The sequence below is a fragment of the Cygnus atratus genome, chromosome 1 (genome assembly GCF_013377495.2).
Source record: "Cygnus atratus isolate AKBS03 ecotype Queensland, Australia chromosome 1, CAtr_DNAZoo_HiC_assembly, whole genome shotgun sequence".
Lineage (NCBI taxonomy): Eukaryota > Metazoa > Chordata > Aves > Anseriformes > Anatidae > Cygnus > Cygnus atratus.
In genome coordinates this window covers 58,346,909-58,362,660 of record NC_066362.1, presented here as the reverse complement: position 1 = coordinate 58,362,660, position 15,752 = coordinate 58,346,909, and the positions used below count along the sequence as shown (strand labels likewise).

Genomic DNA, 15,752 nt, shown 5'->3' with positions numbered 1-15,752 from the left:
ATGGTGAGTGTTTTTAAGAAAACAGTCTAGAACTTGTTGCATAGAATGCATATATACCAAGTATGGCAGCTATAGATCCAAGCTTTAAAAGCCAACCACTAAAACAACATCTAAAATATGTTTATAGTTTCAGGGCAGTCCATCAAGATTGTAACAATCATTTTCACACTTTTTATGTTGAAAATTGGATTGGAAATGTGCATGTGTATAACCTCATGCTAAAAAAAACACAACACCCCTAAACATTTGGGAAAATATAAATAATATCAATAAAAATTTTATACAGTAAATGCCAAACACCTCCTGAAGTTCAGATGATGTGGTTGCTGGGCAGGAGGGAGAGCTGCTCTTATTTTGAGAGTTTTCACTCAAGTGAAATATTAGTCTCTGTAGATGTCACATAAGTAGGACCATTAGTGCCACCTATAGTTAGTCTGTCTGACACTTTTCACTTCAAGACCTTGCTTTCAGTGGATTATGAGTCTGCTCCGCACAGCTCTAAACGAATACTCTCAAGAAGAAGTTGGTGTAGATGAGCTCTGGTTCATGCTAAGCTAAGCAGTGCTACTGGATAGACACAACTCAGAGTTCAGCAGAGATACTCCTAATTTTGATAGCTTCATGGACTGCAGATAGCAGGAATGCCACGGCAACTTGCATAGTTCTAGCACAGGACAGACACCAAACCTCCAAACACAAGTGTAATTGAAGAACTAAATGCAGATGCAAATTTTTTGTTAATGCAAGGAAATGGCAGTATAGAAGGGTATTGGTCTGCAGACCCCTTTCATATTGTTTGTCCTCTTTATTCCACTTTAAACTAACTTGGTTACATTATCCTTCATCCTGCCATGCCCAATGTCGCGTTAGCACTCCCAGTATCGATTGTTTGTGAGCCCAGTTACAGTAATTTGCAGAACAAGCAGCAGCTGCAGGCAGTGCAATAAGAATAAATAAAACCTGCCGTATAACAGTTTGAGGCACTTCTTTGCACTGTCGTATTTTATAGAGAGGTGAAATTTAATGAAGTTTGTTGGTTTTTTTTGAGTGGCACCTTGGTTATTTCTGTCCTTCCATTCAAAAAGTGCTTTCATTGCAGCCATCTACATGAATTTTATTGATCTCTGCTCCTAGGCTGCATTACAGTACACTGTTCAATTAAAAAAATAATTTAAAATGTCCTGTGTTTAAATCTGAACTTGCTGCTTGACCATCAAGCTTGGAAAGGCCCTTAAAGATTATTTTATCCTGCTGTGCCTAAGTAGTCAGAAGAAAATACCTCCCATCTCATTACTGTAATTTACCTTGAATAACCTTTGCATTTCACAGGCTGAAGGTTGTAAATTCGCCAGCGTATGTATTTCTGGTCAGTGGTCAGTCTCCAGTACACTGTGGAGAGACAGCCCTAAACCATGGCAAATGCCTGTGCTTTGGCAGGAGCTCCGTTAAAGGCTCCTCAGTGCCATACCTGGCTCTACTAGTTTAACAAGAGCAATGCTTTCATGTCATCCACCCCTTCAGTGAGAGGGCTGTTATCACCAAACCTCAAGGAGGGTCAGCAGGACACTCCTCTCTCAGCAAGGCAGGTAACTCGGCTCCTTCAGGACGCATCACCCACTCTTCGTCAGCTGCAGGAGAAAATCTCTTCTTCACTAGTGGAGATGTCAGACTGCGTGGAGGCATCAAGGGCCCTGTTCTGCTGACCATGCAAATGGGGGCTTGGGAACAGTTGGCATTGTGCAACACTTAATATACTGGCTTTTTTTATGGTATGATGAAGCCTAGGGAAAAAAAAAAAAGTGGAGCTTTCAAAACCACATTTCCTACATGGCTTTTCATCCATCAGCCATGGTACTGCAATTTATGAGAATAGGACAATACCCTTTTATCGTTACATTGCTGTTTAATATGCATTGTGTGCTACCAGCCAGGCCAGAGCAGGTGCAGAGCTGACCCCAAGGCGCTGGTGTATGTTTAGTAAATGTAGCTGACAAAACTTTTATGCCATTTCTTCATATTTCCTCTGTGCTAAAAAGAGTGGGAGACAAGTATCGACGAGTCAAAATCCACGAGTGTTGTCTTTTAAGTGAATTTGACGTAGCGCAGTCTCGTTTGCAATTGCAAATATTAAGGCTGCATTTTTCCCCTTGCTCCGAATGCCTGAAAATCTCATTAATGTTGATGTGTAGAGAGAAAGTGCTTTAGCCCATTGATGTAGGAATGAAATCAGGAGCAAAGCACAGCTCTACAAAGATTCATCCATAGATTAGGGTCAGAAGCAGCCAGTAGATTATCAAGTCTGACCTTCCATCTAATACAGGCCGCAGAATCTCATCCACTCAATTCTGTATTTATCCAAAGAACAGCATCAGAGAAGCAAATACAGTGCGTTAACATATTGTAATGTAGCAGTATCTTCAGGCTTTTCTAGTGTTTACCCTAAAACCAGAGACAAACACCAGTACTATGCTATATGATATTGATGTAAAATCTGCAGAGGGAGAGGGATTTGGGCACTTTATCTGTCTGCAGAGGAGAATTTGCATGTCTGTATGTTTGCATAGGGTTTTGTTTAGTAGTATGAAAATTATTCACTGGTAACTAACCCGTATAGAGCTGACCGCTAGTTCTTTATCTCTCTGAGAACAGCACAAATTGAAATAGGGATTTTTTTTCCTAAGAAAAAGTAATTTTCTTCAAACATCTGTGTGGTCCTTGACAACTGCTTTCTAACATCTTACTTTGGAAACTCCCAGCCAGTTTCCCTAGGAAATCTGAAGCACATTTCACATCAGTTTTCTCCTCCCCTGGACTACAACACAGAACTGCCCTTGAAATGCACCTGGAAGGCATTCAGGGGATACCACACACGCACAAAAGACGAGCCAGTCTAAAGTAGTCACACTGGGCTATTGCATGTTTTAACTATTAGCCAACATTTTGCTGAACAAGGGACTAAGGAGATGAGTTGAGGAAAGTCTCAAGGAATTTGGAGGAGAAGTGGTGATTGGCCATGTACAAAATACAGAGGTCCCAGGCTAAACACATAAATGTTGTCCTGGAGGAAAAATCCTCCTGCCCAGGTCTGAGGTGCACCAACCCCGTGGCGTTCCCCATCACCACAAGAGCATTCCTCTGCAACCTACCGCAGCACAGAGGGAGGGAGAGTCTCAGCTGCTCAAGTGTTGCAAAAGCTTTTGCTGCCCTTGGGCGGGTGAAGCCTGGGCTTTTAGGGTTTGTCTGTAACAATACCATTTCTATCTCCTTTCATTCCACAGCTCACACATCCTACGACTGGCTTAGTTCCATTTTTCTGTCACTAAGATGCTTTGGGGGATCTTGTTGTCTGGTCTGGTTTTTGCCTCTAAAGTGCATTTGAATCCTGTTTGTTGCTTTCTTTCTTTCTTTTTTTCTTTTATATGAATCAGGGCTTCTGGTATTGAAAGCAGAGATATGACCCATGACTGCAGGAACCCCCAAGCTGGTGCAGAGCCATTTGCCCAGGGTATTTACCACACAGGGGAGGGGGAAGGCTCAATATGGCCCTGTAGCCAAAGGCTAAATACCCCCACAGCAGATGAATGCAATCTGCATTGCCCCAACTGCTTCGTTGCAGCATCCTGTGATGCGTGTTAACCTGCCTGGAAGGCATTAAATAAACACATTGGGAAGACTCAGCATTCAAGAAGGCATCTCAGACCTCTTTGCCCATCAGACTGGAAGGTCAATACTTGCCTTACTACTTGGCTTTGAGGCTAAACTAATTACTGTGCACAAAGCTCTTCGAAATTGACAGCTAAGTGGTGTTAAGTAAATGTAAATGCCATTACCAAAACCTTCCCTCTGCTGCTTTGATAAAATTCATCCAGAATATGTAAAAAGGCATTTATATCAGTGAGGGCGGTCTGCACAGCAAAACACAGTGCCGTGCAGGGACACCTCAGGTAGCTCTGAAAAACCAAATGGTTTTACCCATTTTTAGCACTGCATCAGCGTGGTCCTTTACCTGGGGTAATGGTTCGCGTTTCCCAGAGGAGTTCAGTACCTGCCTTAGCAGAAAATCTTGCTCCTGTTGCTGTACAGGATATGGTAGCTGGTGGCTGCTGCACAGCAGCCCAGTGGGCCCTGTGGGCTCCCCCTAAGAGATTACAGCCTCTCCAAAGCATCCAGTAGCAATAATAGTAGAAAATTAGGGAGCTATTAACAAAATAATAAAGGGCTGTGGGTGAATATAGTGCTGCGTGTGTTAGAAGGCTGTGTGCTCTTTCCTTCTGTCAGTCTGGCTTTAGCAGAGAGACGAATTTATAGCTAATATTCTCCCAAGTCCTCAGGAAATCATGTCTGTGTGAATGGTCCCCTTAGGAACGAGCAGAAATCTCCATGGGCTTCATTTCTTCTGCCAAGGTCATAGCCAACAAACAAGCAGAGATTATTAATTCTCTAGCGTAAAGATATCAGCAATGAAACCACATACTGTTTTCATTTTGACAAACTTTCTGAATCTGGTGTCTTCCTACCCTATCTCATCAGCAAAAAGTCAGGCAGGGTCTGACTGCTGTAGCTGTGGGATGGATTGCGGAGTGGAGATCGGTTTTCCAGGGCTAAGAAAAGCGGCGACCACATCTCAGGGTGTGAGTTTTGTGTAAATACACTTGTCACCAGGATGTGTAAGCGCTTACACTTCTTTGCATTGGTGTCAAAGTGAAACCGTGGGCAATGTGAACAGTGTTGAAGCAGCTCGTACCAAGAAGTTTGGAGACAAAAAAGTTTTATCTTCTAGTACAGGAACATTTTTACTCAGCCTCATTATGAACTGTTTTAAGTTCCATACAAACACTAATCTGCTTTTCTGTGAATTGTTTAGTAAGTAGAAAGGCAGTAAGAGCTTCCAACCTGCTTAACTTACTTGGTGCATATGCTTTCTTTGCAGTTGTCCAACACGGCAATTCTTCATCAGATCAGACGAGACCAAGTGACAGACACATGCCGAGCAAACAGTGTGTCTAGCAGGAAGCGCCGCGTGCTGACGCCCAACGATCTCAAACACCTGGTGGTGGATGAAGATCATGAAATGATCTATTGCTATGTTCCCAAAGTGGCCTGCACAAACTGGAAGAGAGTCATGATGGTTTTGACGGGAAGAGGCAAGTACAGCGATCCAATGGAAATCCCAGCCAATGAAGCCCATGTGTCTTCAAACCTGAAGACCCTCAACCAGTACAGCATCCCAGAGATCAACCACCGCTTGAAAAACTACATGAAGTTCCTCTTTGTTCGTGAGCCCTTCGAGAGACTGGTGTCAGCCTACAGGAACAAGTTCACACAGAAGTACAACACTTCCTTCCACAAGCGATATGGCACCAAAATCGTGAGGCGCCAGAGGAAAAACGCAACCCAGGAAGCTCTGCGTAAAGGCGATGATGTGAAATTTGAAGAGTTTGTGGCATATCTCATCGACCCACACACTCAGAGAGAAGAGCCCTTCAACGAGCACTGGCAGACTGTGTACTCCCTCTGCCACCCTTGCCACATTCACTATGACCTCATAGGAAAATACGAAACACTCGAAGAAGATTCGAATTACATTCTCCAGCTTGCAGGAGTCGGCAACTACCTGAAGTTCCCCACCTATGCAAAGTCCACGAGAACTACTGATGAAATGACCACAGAGTTCTTCCAGAACATCAGCTCGGAGCACCAAACGCAGCTGTATGAAGTCTACAAACTTGATTTTTTAATGTTCAATTACTCAGTGCCAAGCTACCTGAAATTGGAATGAGGGATGGGTTGGGGGGAGAGTGGGGAGAGAAAGCTTGTTTTATTTAAGATTTTTATTTGTCATAATAAATATGGAGAGTGGGTTATTTTGTAAATTAATATTTTCTTTTTTTTTTTTTGAATGATGCTGCGAGCAGCACAGTCAAAATTATTTAAATCAACTGTAAGAAAGGACAGCTCTCTTTGCAGGGTAACAGGATTGTGACGATCTAGCTGTAGAAGTGAATAATACTGCTACACTGTTTAAAAAAAATGTTAATAGTGTTCTGGTGAATTTCGTTGATCTTGCATTCCTCAAATTCTAATTAATGTTATTTATACTTATTTAAAACATGGTCTCTTGGTAGGTTTCACTTTAGCAACAGAGATAAGATAACATTTGGACAAAAGGAATCTGGTTTTATACTTTCTTCAGTTGAGCTTGTCTCTGGATAATAATATTCTTCCATTAGCCTTTCATACAGGTAAACACAGGCGTGGTTCTTGATACCACATGCTTTGAGAATAATGATGGAAATAATTTCTGCAGAAAGTGGTATTGCACTTAAGCATACTAAAAAGCTGTCTTTCTAGCCCTGAAAGGGAAAAAATAAAACAGATTTTGATAGATACATGATCTCTAAAACCCATGACTAAAAGAAATGTGAATGTATTCTTTGGGAAGAGAAACCATGAACTTTTTTAAATCTGGACTTAATGGTTTTATCAAGAATATAATGAGTCCCGTTGTCTCATAATTTGAAGCCCACCCACACAAATGAATGCAGATTTGCGGATGCTTGATCTGAAAAATCAGCATTTTGAAAGTGGCTGTGGAGATTTTTGAATGCCGAAAGCAATTGGTGTTCATTTAAGTCATATCCAAGATGGGGTTACTGGGGGAGCTCCATCCTCTGAAAGTCATGCCTCTCTGCTTGATCTTAGGGTGGGCAACCAGAATTGGCTGATGTGCTCCAAAAACACCAGTCACAATATGTTGCTATAAAGGATGTGGGGATGTCATTTAAAAAGTCAGAAAGTCATCTTCGTGTTGATCTCTAAGCATGCAAGGCAATAAAAAAGGTCTCTAATCTTCCTACATGCTGGTTTCATGGCTTTTTCCTGTGGGGAAGGGGGAGTCTTCTCTTTTCAGTTGTTGCTGACAGGGATGCTTCTGATTTCCCATGGTTAGGATTTCTTCTCAGTCAGGTCTAGTGTAAGAGCACAGCCTTTTTACTGAAGGTGAATGTCTCCGTGGCGGTTGTTTCGCTTGCTTTAATGTGATGCCCATGAGACATGTGGCCTGGAGGGCAGCAGGAGCTGAGTGGGATGCAGTCCGGAGTCACCCGTGGGTGTCCTGCCCCGGGGCCTACTCAGGGCCAGCGCTCACCTGCCTTGGGTGCTGCGCTGAGCAGGGACCCGAGGCTTTCCTCCAGTACCAGTGCCAGTAACGCACCGCGTAGTCCTCAGGGTGACCACCTGTGTTTGTGCCACCAGGCAAGCTACAGCTTTCCAAAATCAAGGGGTAGCTTTGATTGTGTGAAGCTTTGGGGAACAAAAGAGAGAAGATTGGCAAAAGGAGGCCTAGGCTTTAGGCGAGGCATTTGTGGGAAAGTTTGAAAGCTGTTCGATAAAATGGGGTTTTGAATTGCCTGCATGTGTGTCTTCTTATGATCAAACCCAATGCTTCCAACAATTAGTGAAGATTTAGGTAAACTCAGTGGAAGGCAGAGCAGTATCAGAACCAGATCCTGACAACGTTGCAGTGTACAGTAGCTGATAATAGCTACTGAATTACGTAGCCTCCAGGACACTAGATGGTTAAAGAAGTAACATAGGTCTGTCTTATTTTGTAAAAATAAGTCACTGAGTAAATCTCAGTGGAGAACAAATTAGCATAGCAAACAACAGCTGAACTCCTTTCATGATTGTGCTCAGTCTTACCCAGGCTTTGGGTCTTTATTTTTTTAATCATAGCCTCCAAATAAATCTCTCATCCACTCTGGAACAGGCAGTTTTTGTAACCCAGGTCCTATTTATAACCCCGATGGCTGGTGAAGCACTGGCTGCCTGAATCTGACAGCTCTGAATTCCTGAGTGGTTTCTGATTGCTGACTAGTGCTTTACTTGAAAGCAGTTTGTCTCATTTAGAGTATGTGGAGCTGTTGCAAGTGCCTATCACAGTGTGCCCCATCTTTCTTTTATTTGTAGTTTGATGAGTATATGTTTGTTAAAAAAAAATAAAAAATTGTATGAGGGTAGATTCTCCCTTCCCCCCCATCCTGCAAGCTGTTTCTGTGCCTGTTTCGTGTTGTATCCAACAGTGCTAATATTTTTGTCCCATTTTTTCCTCAGTTATCTGTTAATCCACTCCAACAGAATGTGATTATTTTTTTTTTCATTTAAGAAAAAAAAAGGTTGCTTCAGAAAGTAAATATTTTAAAAGCAGGCTGTGCATTCTCCCTTCTTTCTGTACTTTTTGCCTCACTCTCTCATCACCACATTTTTATCTGTTCTTAAATATTCTCTTTAGCTTCACCGCTTTGGAGACACACACACCAAAAAAACAACCACACATATTTGACAGCTCTGATAAGGAAGCTTTAGGTGAAAAAGCATGTTTAGACGATCTGAGGGCTGGGTGCTGCTGGTGCTGGGATTGTTGAGAGCAGTGCTGGGCTCATTTGCCCCTCTCTGCCTCCATGCAGAGGCTGGCCTGAGGTGGGTGCCCAGCTCTGACATGGCCTCCGTGCGGTCTGGAGCAGGCACTTAAAACAATCTCTTGCTATTTAAAAAATCCTGATCCCAAACTGCTGCAATCTGTCAATTTAATGTTTAATCTGTTCTGAGGTGCTGTGAATTGGTTGTGGATTCCTGTTTAAAGTGAAGAGCTGAGATGCTGGATATGATCGTGTCCTGTATGTTGAACGCAAAGCCCTCATGAGGTTGAAGGAAGACCACAAATGTTAAGGAATAGATTTTGTTTGGACTACTGGGTGTGCTGTTTTGACTGAGCCAAAAAAAAAAAAAAATCCCTTTCCCATGACCCCACGTAGGAGGTTGTGCCTCCTCATCTCAGCGAGCTGGTGGCCACCGCTTGCAGTGAGGGGACCAGAGCACGCAATCCCAGCAGGGGTCCGGCCTGCTCCTCAGCATGGCCTCCTTGCGGGGTTCATTTTATAGCTGTGGCCACAGCTGGTCCCAGGAGACAAGCAGGCAAAATTCAAAACACAGATGTGTCCATGAGGCCACAAGGCCAACCGGAGAGCTGCTGTTTTGGAAAGAGGTACAGCAGTTACGGTTGAGCAGTGGTGAAAGTAGAGAGGAACCAGCAGGTTCCTCTCAGTCAGTCCGGCTGCCCACCTCAGCCACCAGCCCCCTCAAAGCCACTGGGCCCAGAAGTGTCGACCTCCATGCAGGAGCCGCTGGTGCTGCCCCATCATCAGGCAGGGCCAGCACAGCCCAGCAGCACCAGCCACTCCTCCCTTGGCTTCATCCACACAGATCACCCCAAGCACCTTAACCTGGAGCCCAGCCTGAATTTGGCCCACCTGAACACAGTGGTGGCTTCAGGGCATGGGGGGCCCCCAAACCCAACTTCTTCCATTTTTCAGCCTCTTCATAAACCATGCCCATTGTCACAAAAACTTGCAAACTGCCTGAACCATGCGCTGCATAAGACCTGTGAAATAATTCACAAGCTGAAGTGCTTTTAGAAGTTGACCCCAGATGTCTTAGGGTTTCACTGTAGTCTGCTGCACTTTTCAGGTACAAAAAGGGACTGTCCTTACTATTACTCTTGTTACAGAGAGTGTTATTTTCTTACATGCATGCACAATACAATGTGTACGAATAATTTAACATCAATGTGGGGTTGGATTTTTTTTTTTTACCTATTTGTATGCAGTAGAAGGCTTGTTGTAGAAAAGTATCTCCTCATACCTAAATATACTGTTAATAAAGAAAAAAGCTAAATTATACATTGCCAACACAAGTGTGAACTGCTCATGAATCTTTCCTTAAAAAGCCATTCAAGCCTGATTATTTTTCTAAGTAACTTCAATTAAATTGAAGAAAGAAAGTTCCTCTCTGTGTGCTTTATTTCTGGCTCATGCTTTCAGGGTTGAGGGTGGGATTTTGTTCACAAAGCTTTGCTTTCTCACAAGGGTTATTGCAGCAGGACAAGCAAAAGACTCAAAATTTGCTGTGGCACAGCAAAGCTATCATCTACCAACATCCCTCGTTCCCTTCCTCTCGGAGTTCCCAGCCAGCATAGATGAGGGCTGTCAATTTAAGACTGTAGGATGCCCAGAAACACAGTCCCACCTCAAATGAGGGTGCTTTGGAGGCAGTTCAATGAAATAAACTCCCACTATCTGATGAGCTTTAGGTTGTGTTCTTGCCCACCATGAAAATTTGCTAACAACAGCTTAGTGTTAAACATTTCCAGCAGCCCCCAAACCTGTGTGGCCTCATCTGTGATTTTCACTGAGACCACAGCTAGCCCCAGAAAGGAAATTTCCAACTGGGCTTTGAAGACAAACTTGGGTGAGGAAATCAGCATCATAAATTATTTAGGCAAAACATACATTTAGGAAATAACTGCTCACTGTGATGGCTGTGTTGGTGGAAGGGACCCTGGTGGTCAGCTGGGACATGCTGCTGCTGCTGCTCAAGACCACCAAGGCTAGGCAGGGTCAGCCGTGGCTTCGATACCTCCGGGAACGGAGGGCTCACGGCCTCCCTGGGTGCCCTGTTCCATTGCTATACAACTTTCCCAACAGAGATGTGTTTTCCAAGTTGCCACTGTGCCACCGTCACCCTTCAGTTTGTGTCCACCCTCTGTCACTACTGGAAGGAGAGTTTGGATTCCCTTTCTTTGTAAGTCCCTGTCAAGTAGCTGGAGGCTGCCATTAGATTCCCAGCTAGCCACGTCATCACCAGGCTAAAGAAGGCCAAATACTCAACTTCCCCTTGTAATATGCCTCAGGTCTCTGAACATCGTGGTAGGCCATCGCTAGGCCCTCTCCAGCATCTCAACATCCCTCTTGAATTGAGGAGGGCCCAAAACTGGATGCCATATTCTGGGTGCAGCAGGGCCAGTGGCAAACAGGCCCTTTGATCTGCCAGCCCCTGCCTCACGAGGCAAACTGCACCATGAGCCATGTTATTCACAACAGGAGAAGAAAGCTAACAAATAAGAGATACGAAATATGCTGAGTAGGTGTCACAGCACCTGTTGGGGCACTCACTGCCTGTCATTAGCGTCCGAGCCCATTCCCACTGCTAACGCACCCCCGCCCTAATTAGCAGGCAGAGTTGCAGCCCAGCTTCCTGAACCGTGCAGCATCGAGGCAGCAACCTCCTTGCTGCCAACACCACCAATTTGTTTCCTCTACAGTCTCGATCAGAGAGGGAGGTAATTAAGGAGGTCTCGAGAAGGTCTCAATCTAAGTGAATGCTCAGCCTGGCTCCAGACACCGCGCTGATTGCTCTGCCTGCCCTGGCAATTTGGCAGGCATTACACGCGCTTCAAAGCAACCCAACCCCATTCCATCAGTACAGGGGCTAAGAAAACTGCAGCGCTCCTCTGAGGAGTCTACCAGCTTCGGTAACAGCTGTATTCATTCACAAGGGTGAAGTGTCCACTACTGCCCTATGACAGCAAGGCTGTGGCACACCCAGGCATGGGGGAGATGAGTGTGGAGCATGGGGGCACGCGAGGAAGCGGCCGGATCCTACTTGTGCCCAGGCAGGTGAAAAACCTGTGCAGTAAGCCCAGGGAAGGTGACACAGGGATTGAGCAGAGCCTGCCCCTGTCGTCATATAACATGTTCAGTGTGGGCATGACCTTTCATCTGAATGAAAATACATTTATTTCTACCATAATTAAAAAAATAAAATCTGGGAAGCTGGGAAGAAAAGAGGAAAAAAATAAAACAAACAAATGCAGCCACCAGCAGAGTAGAAACCAGAGCATATGCTTCCTAAATTGCCATGCAGGGCTTTTCTCGCTAGCAGTGTTACACATAATTACATACAAAACTCCTGATGCCACAGAAAAATAGCTTGCCTTTCCAGTTGCACTTACAGCTCTGCCATAGCTTGAAAATTTTGAAAAACTAGAGACCAGATCTATTCTGCAGTGCTTGAAAGGACAACATATCCTAGAGCAACCTCCCCAAACTGCTTGCAAATCAGTTGTTAAAAATCTGTTCGAAGAGAAGAAACAACTTTATTTTCCCTATTTAAGTGCTCCACAGCCTCCCCTTTCCCCCGTATGCCCTGTGCCAGTCTGCGGGAGCGCTCAGGCTTCTGGAACAGGAGACAGCCCTGGCCACTAACCCACCCCTGCTGGGTAAGTCCCAGGTGCTTAGGACTGAAAGTGGCGCCTTATTCACGGGGGATAAGCATAGAAAATATTCTCATTCAACTATACATCGTTAGAAATATCTTTTTCCCACTGTTTAAAAAATGTTACTGACTTTAATGTTGAAATTGGATTATCTGTCTTTTTTTTTTTGAGTGAACACAGATTTGATAACGTTTCTTTAGGTGTTCAGCAGCACACAGCCTATCAATTCGCAACAACTGCACACAATATTTGGAAAACAGGGCTTTGCATTTCAGGTAAAATGATGTGTTTTTAAAAACTGTATTTCAGTCAGAGATTTTACTTAAGAAACAAGCAACCAGCAAAGCTGCTTCCCTCAGCAGGGGAAAAATCAAAAGTTTATGACATTGTTTCTATTTTTTGACTAATATATAAAGCTGTCAGGGTAATGCACAGCTGAATAATGACAATTAATCCATTAGGCTTCAGTTTATTCTAAAACATAGAATTATACTGTGGCAATCCATGACTTTTTAGCTAGGAAGATGTCTCCATGGTGTCAGCAGCTATTTGCAGTGCTACATCCTTCAGAAGCTGCTGCCCATTGCAGCCCCCAGCTTCCTGGAAAATCTCCTGCAAAGCCAGCAGTTAGGCATCACCTAGGCCTTTCTTAGGCTTAATTTAGTCAGACCTATCTTAGCAGAAAACCATTGTACCCAGCTAAAACAGGTTGTTTTACTTCTACAATAGGTGTTGTTTGTTTGTTTGTTTTAATAATTGTTAACTCAATTAATGCAATCAATCAATGCATTTTTTTGCCATTTTGTAAACTTGCAAGAGACAGTTGTATAAAAAAAGTCAAACCAGAGCATGCAGAATAGCTATGGAAAGGTGAGAGCTGTTTGCAGAGCCATCCATATAACAGCTGGCACCCGTACTCAAGAAAAACCAAAATATTTTCCTTCCTGGGATTGTAGGTATATGTGATTTATTGAGAGTTTTTCCTCCAGTAATATGGAAAGAGACAAAAATTCAGCTATTGTGTATTAATGTACTTTGCTATTTTATCATAAAAATGTTACTGCTGTATATGCAATAAGATTTTATGTGCAATATGTACCGTTCCTACAGCAGATGCTTTTAAGACTCCCTTTTTCACTTAGGAAATTTTCAAAAATTATATCTGCAATTATTTTTTATGAAAAAAACCTTGAAGTCAATGATGCAAGAATTAGAAGGAGGAACAGCTGAGTGAAATTCAGATGATATATTAAGTCTGTAATTATGGAAAAGCAATGGGAGGAAATTTAAGATGCAAAGCCTCTGCAGAACATTTTGGGAGTCTCACTGTGAGATATTTAGAATTAAATCAGAGGACAGTGTTTAAGACCACAACAAAGTGAATAATCTTGCCTTACTTATGGTAGTATGTTTCAGGTTATCTGGCCACTCTTTCTTTGCCAGGGCTACTGGAAGTGGCCATAAACCTACGAATGAGTCACGTCTAACATTAATGAGCATTGCCATGATGGGAAGTGCAGCTGGATGATAGCACGCAGGCTCCATCCCAGTTTCTCAGTGAGAAGTTACATGCTTTGTTTGCAGTGTCTAATTCCAGTCTAATTTTTCATCAGTGTAAAGACGTCAGATGGAAAGCACTCAGGTCAGCACTTCTAAAATAATTACCTGGTGTCAGGTTTAAGACATTCTGTGCTTGGTTTTGAATGGCAGAGGCTCCACCTGAAGCCATTAGGAACAGTGTTTCCTTCACACCTTAATCCAGGCTGAGGCTGCAATCAACCTCTTGCTTGCAGGTGCTGTCACAGTCCCTGTGATGGGTGTTACTGCTAACTCCTCTTTTATTATCAAATTGTCATGCAAAGTGAGCTTTTCAGGTGAGCAGAGATTTGCATCTGGAGACAGAGATGCTCGTTTTCCCTCTAGCAGAACATTTCAGTAGACGTACTCAGCCAGGTGTGCTTCTGCTTAGAAGTAAAATAGCACACTCACATCTTCCTTTGATCACATAAAAAGCCTCGGGATAATTAGCTGAAGAGATGCTGGTGATGGCTAATGGTTTCCTTCTGTGCCAGAGATCTGACTGATGTGAGCTGGGTGTACCTCAGGAGAGATGTGGACTGCATGCTGCTGCCTGCTGCATTGCCAGGACCTTCCCTTTCCGGAGGCTGTCAGACCATGGAGAAGCATCCTAAAACGGGGCATCCAAACGCTCTGCCAGTCACAGGGGTTCGTTTTTAACAAGTGACCATGAGAGTCTGCTATGCAGAGCCAATGTGGCTACTTGTATTTTTTGACCATTTTGTATGAAGGCAATTGAGTTCATTGTGGGTTGTTGACTGAGGCTTCCAGGTCATGTCACCTGCTTCAGAAGAAGTGAATTGGTGTCGGTGGTACGACAAATCTGGGTCTTCTCTTTGGCTACTGGCACCCCACGTAGCTCGAGAGGGAAGCAGCCTGACCCCTTCCTAACACTGCAGGGAAAGTGGGTGATGTACATGACACTGCAGCCTTCCTCATCCTCATCCTGAGGGCTTGCATTGGAAAAGAGAACCCCGAATACCTAAAGGGCTTTCAGAGGTCTTTGTCTAGCAGAAGACATGACTGAACATAGGTGAGGGATACACATAGCCATGACATGAACTGGAAGCAGGGCGTCTGCAGGTGTGCTGTGGCTCCAAAATAATCAGGTAACTAACAGCAAGCTTTGTGCTGAACACCTCAGTTCAGTAATCTGCCACAGAACTGAGCGCGATGTTGGAGCTGAATGGGAATTACCAGTCAGAAAGGTGAATGGTTATTACGTGTGACAAATGAATCCATGTTGTGAGAAGCTTCTGACAGGAACAGGACATTTTTTTTGTTTCTGGCAGGGAGTGCTAAAAATGTTCAGCTGTTTCTCTTAGCACAATTCTGAAAGCTATATCTATTCCAGAGGTATGTATGCATTAATCAGAGCTTTAAGTGTAGATTCTGTATCTATTAAATATTTATGTAATGCAATAATCTCATTCAAAATACTTTAAAATATTTACATGCCTTAATAAATGTTTAAAAAGCAATTTTATTTTTATTTTTTTTTTGTACCAAACACCAGTATTGGACTTCCTTTGAGCTAACGGACATTTCTGCATCCTCCTGTGCCTCTAGTGAGACACGAGAACCTGGTGAACACGGAGTGCAGCGGTATCTGCGTGCTGCCCTCCCATATGAAGTCAACAAGGTAAAGGAGAGAGAAAGCAGATGGTTGAAACACCTTGCATGGGACAAAGGCCCATTGAGCAGAGGGTGGATAGCTTGGTAAGCACCTTCAGATGGGTTGGAGGAACTGTTGCATGGACAGTTTTTTTATTTTGTTTTGTTTTGTTTTCCCCCCAATTTTCAGCAAAGTCTTACTCTGCAACCAGCATGGACTGTGCCAGCAACACAGCGGGTGTCCTGGTGACTGCTCCTCCAGCTATGGAGCTGCTGGAGGTGAAGAACCCCACACAGCCAGTACTGTGTGTTGAGTACAGTGCCAGTCCTAGATAGTGCCTGTTCGATATCAAGATGATATGGTCAGGCTCTGCTCAAAGTAAGGGATTTAATTCTCTCTAAGGGGCTACCGTAGTCACAGATCACGTCAGTCTCATGCCCAGAGCAC

General features: G+C 43.7%; 1 protein-coding gene across 2 annotated transcripts in view; it reads left to right on the top strand.

Annotated features, from left to right (window-relative positions):
• The window catches only part of CHST11 (carbohydrate sulfotransferase 11), a 173,374-nt gene extending 164,606 nt beyond the window's left edge, over positions 1–8,768 (top strand). For both annotated transcript variants that reach the window (XM_035565579.2, XM_035565570.1), the window contains exon 3: positions 4,931–8,768. In XM_035565579.2, the coding sequence (XP_035421472.1) occupies positions 4,931–5,779 (849 nt within the window). In that variant the 3' untranslated portion in view covers positions 5,780–8,768. The remainder of the gene's footprint in view (positions 1–4,930) is intronic.
• Positions 8,769–15,752: the final 6,984 nt, after the last annotated feature.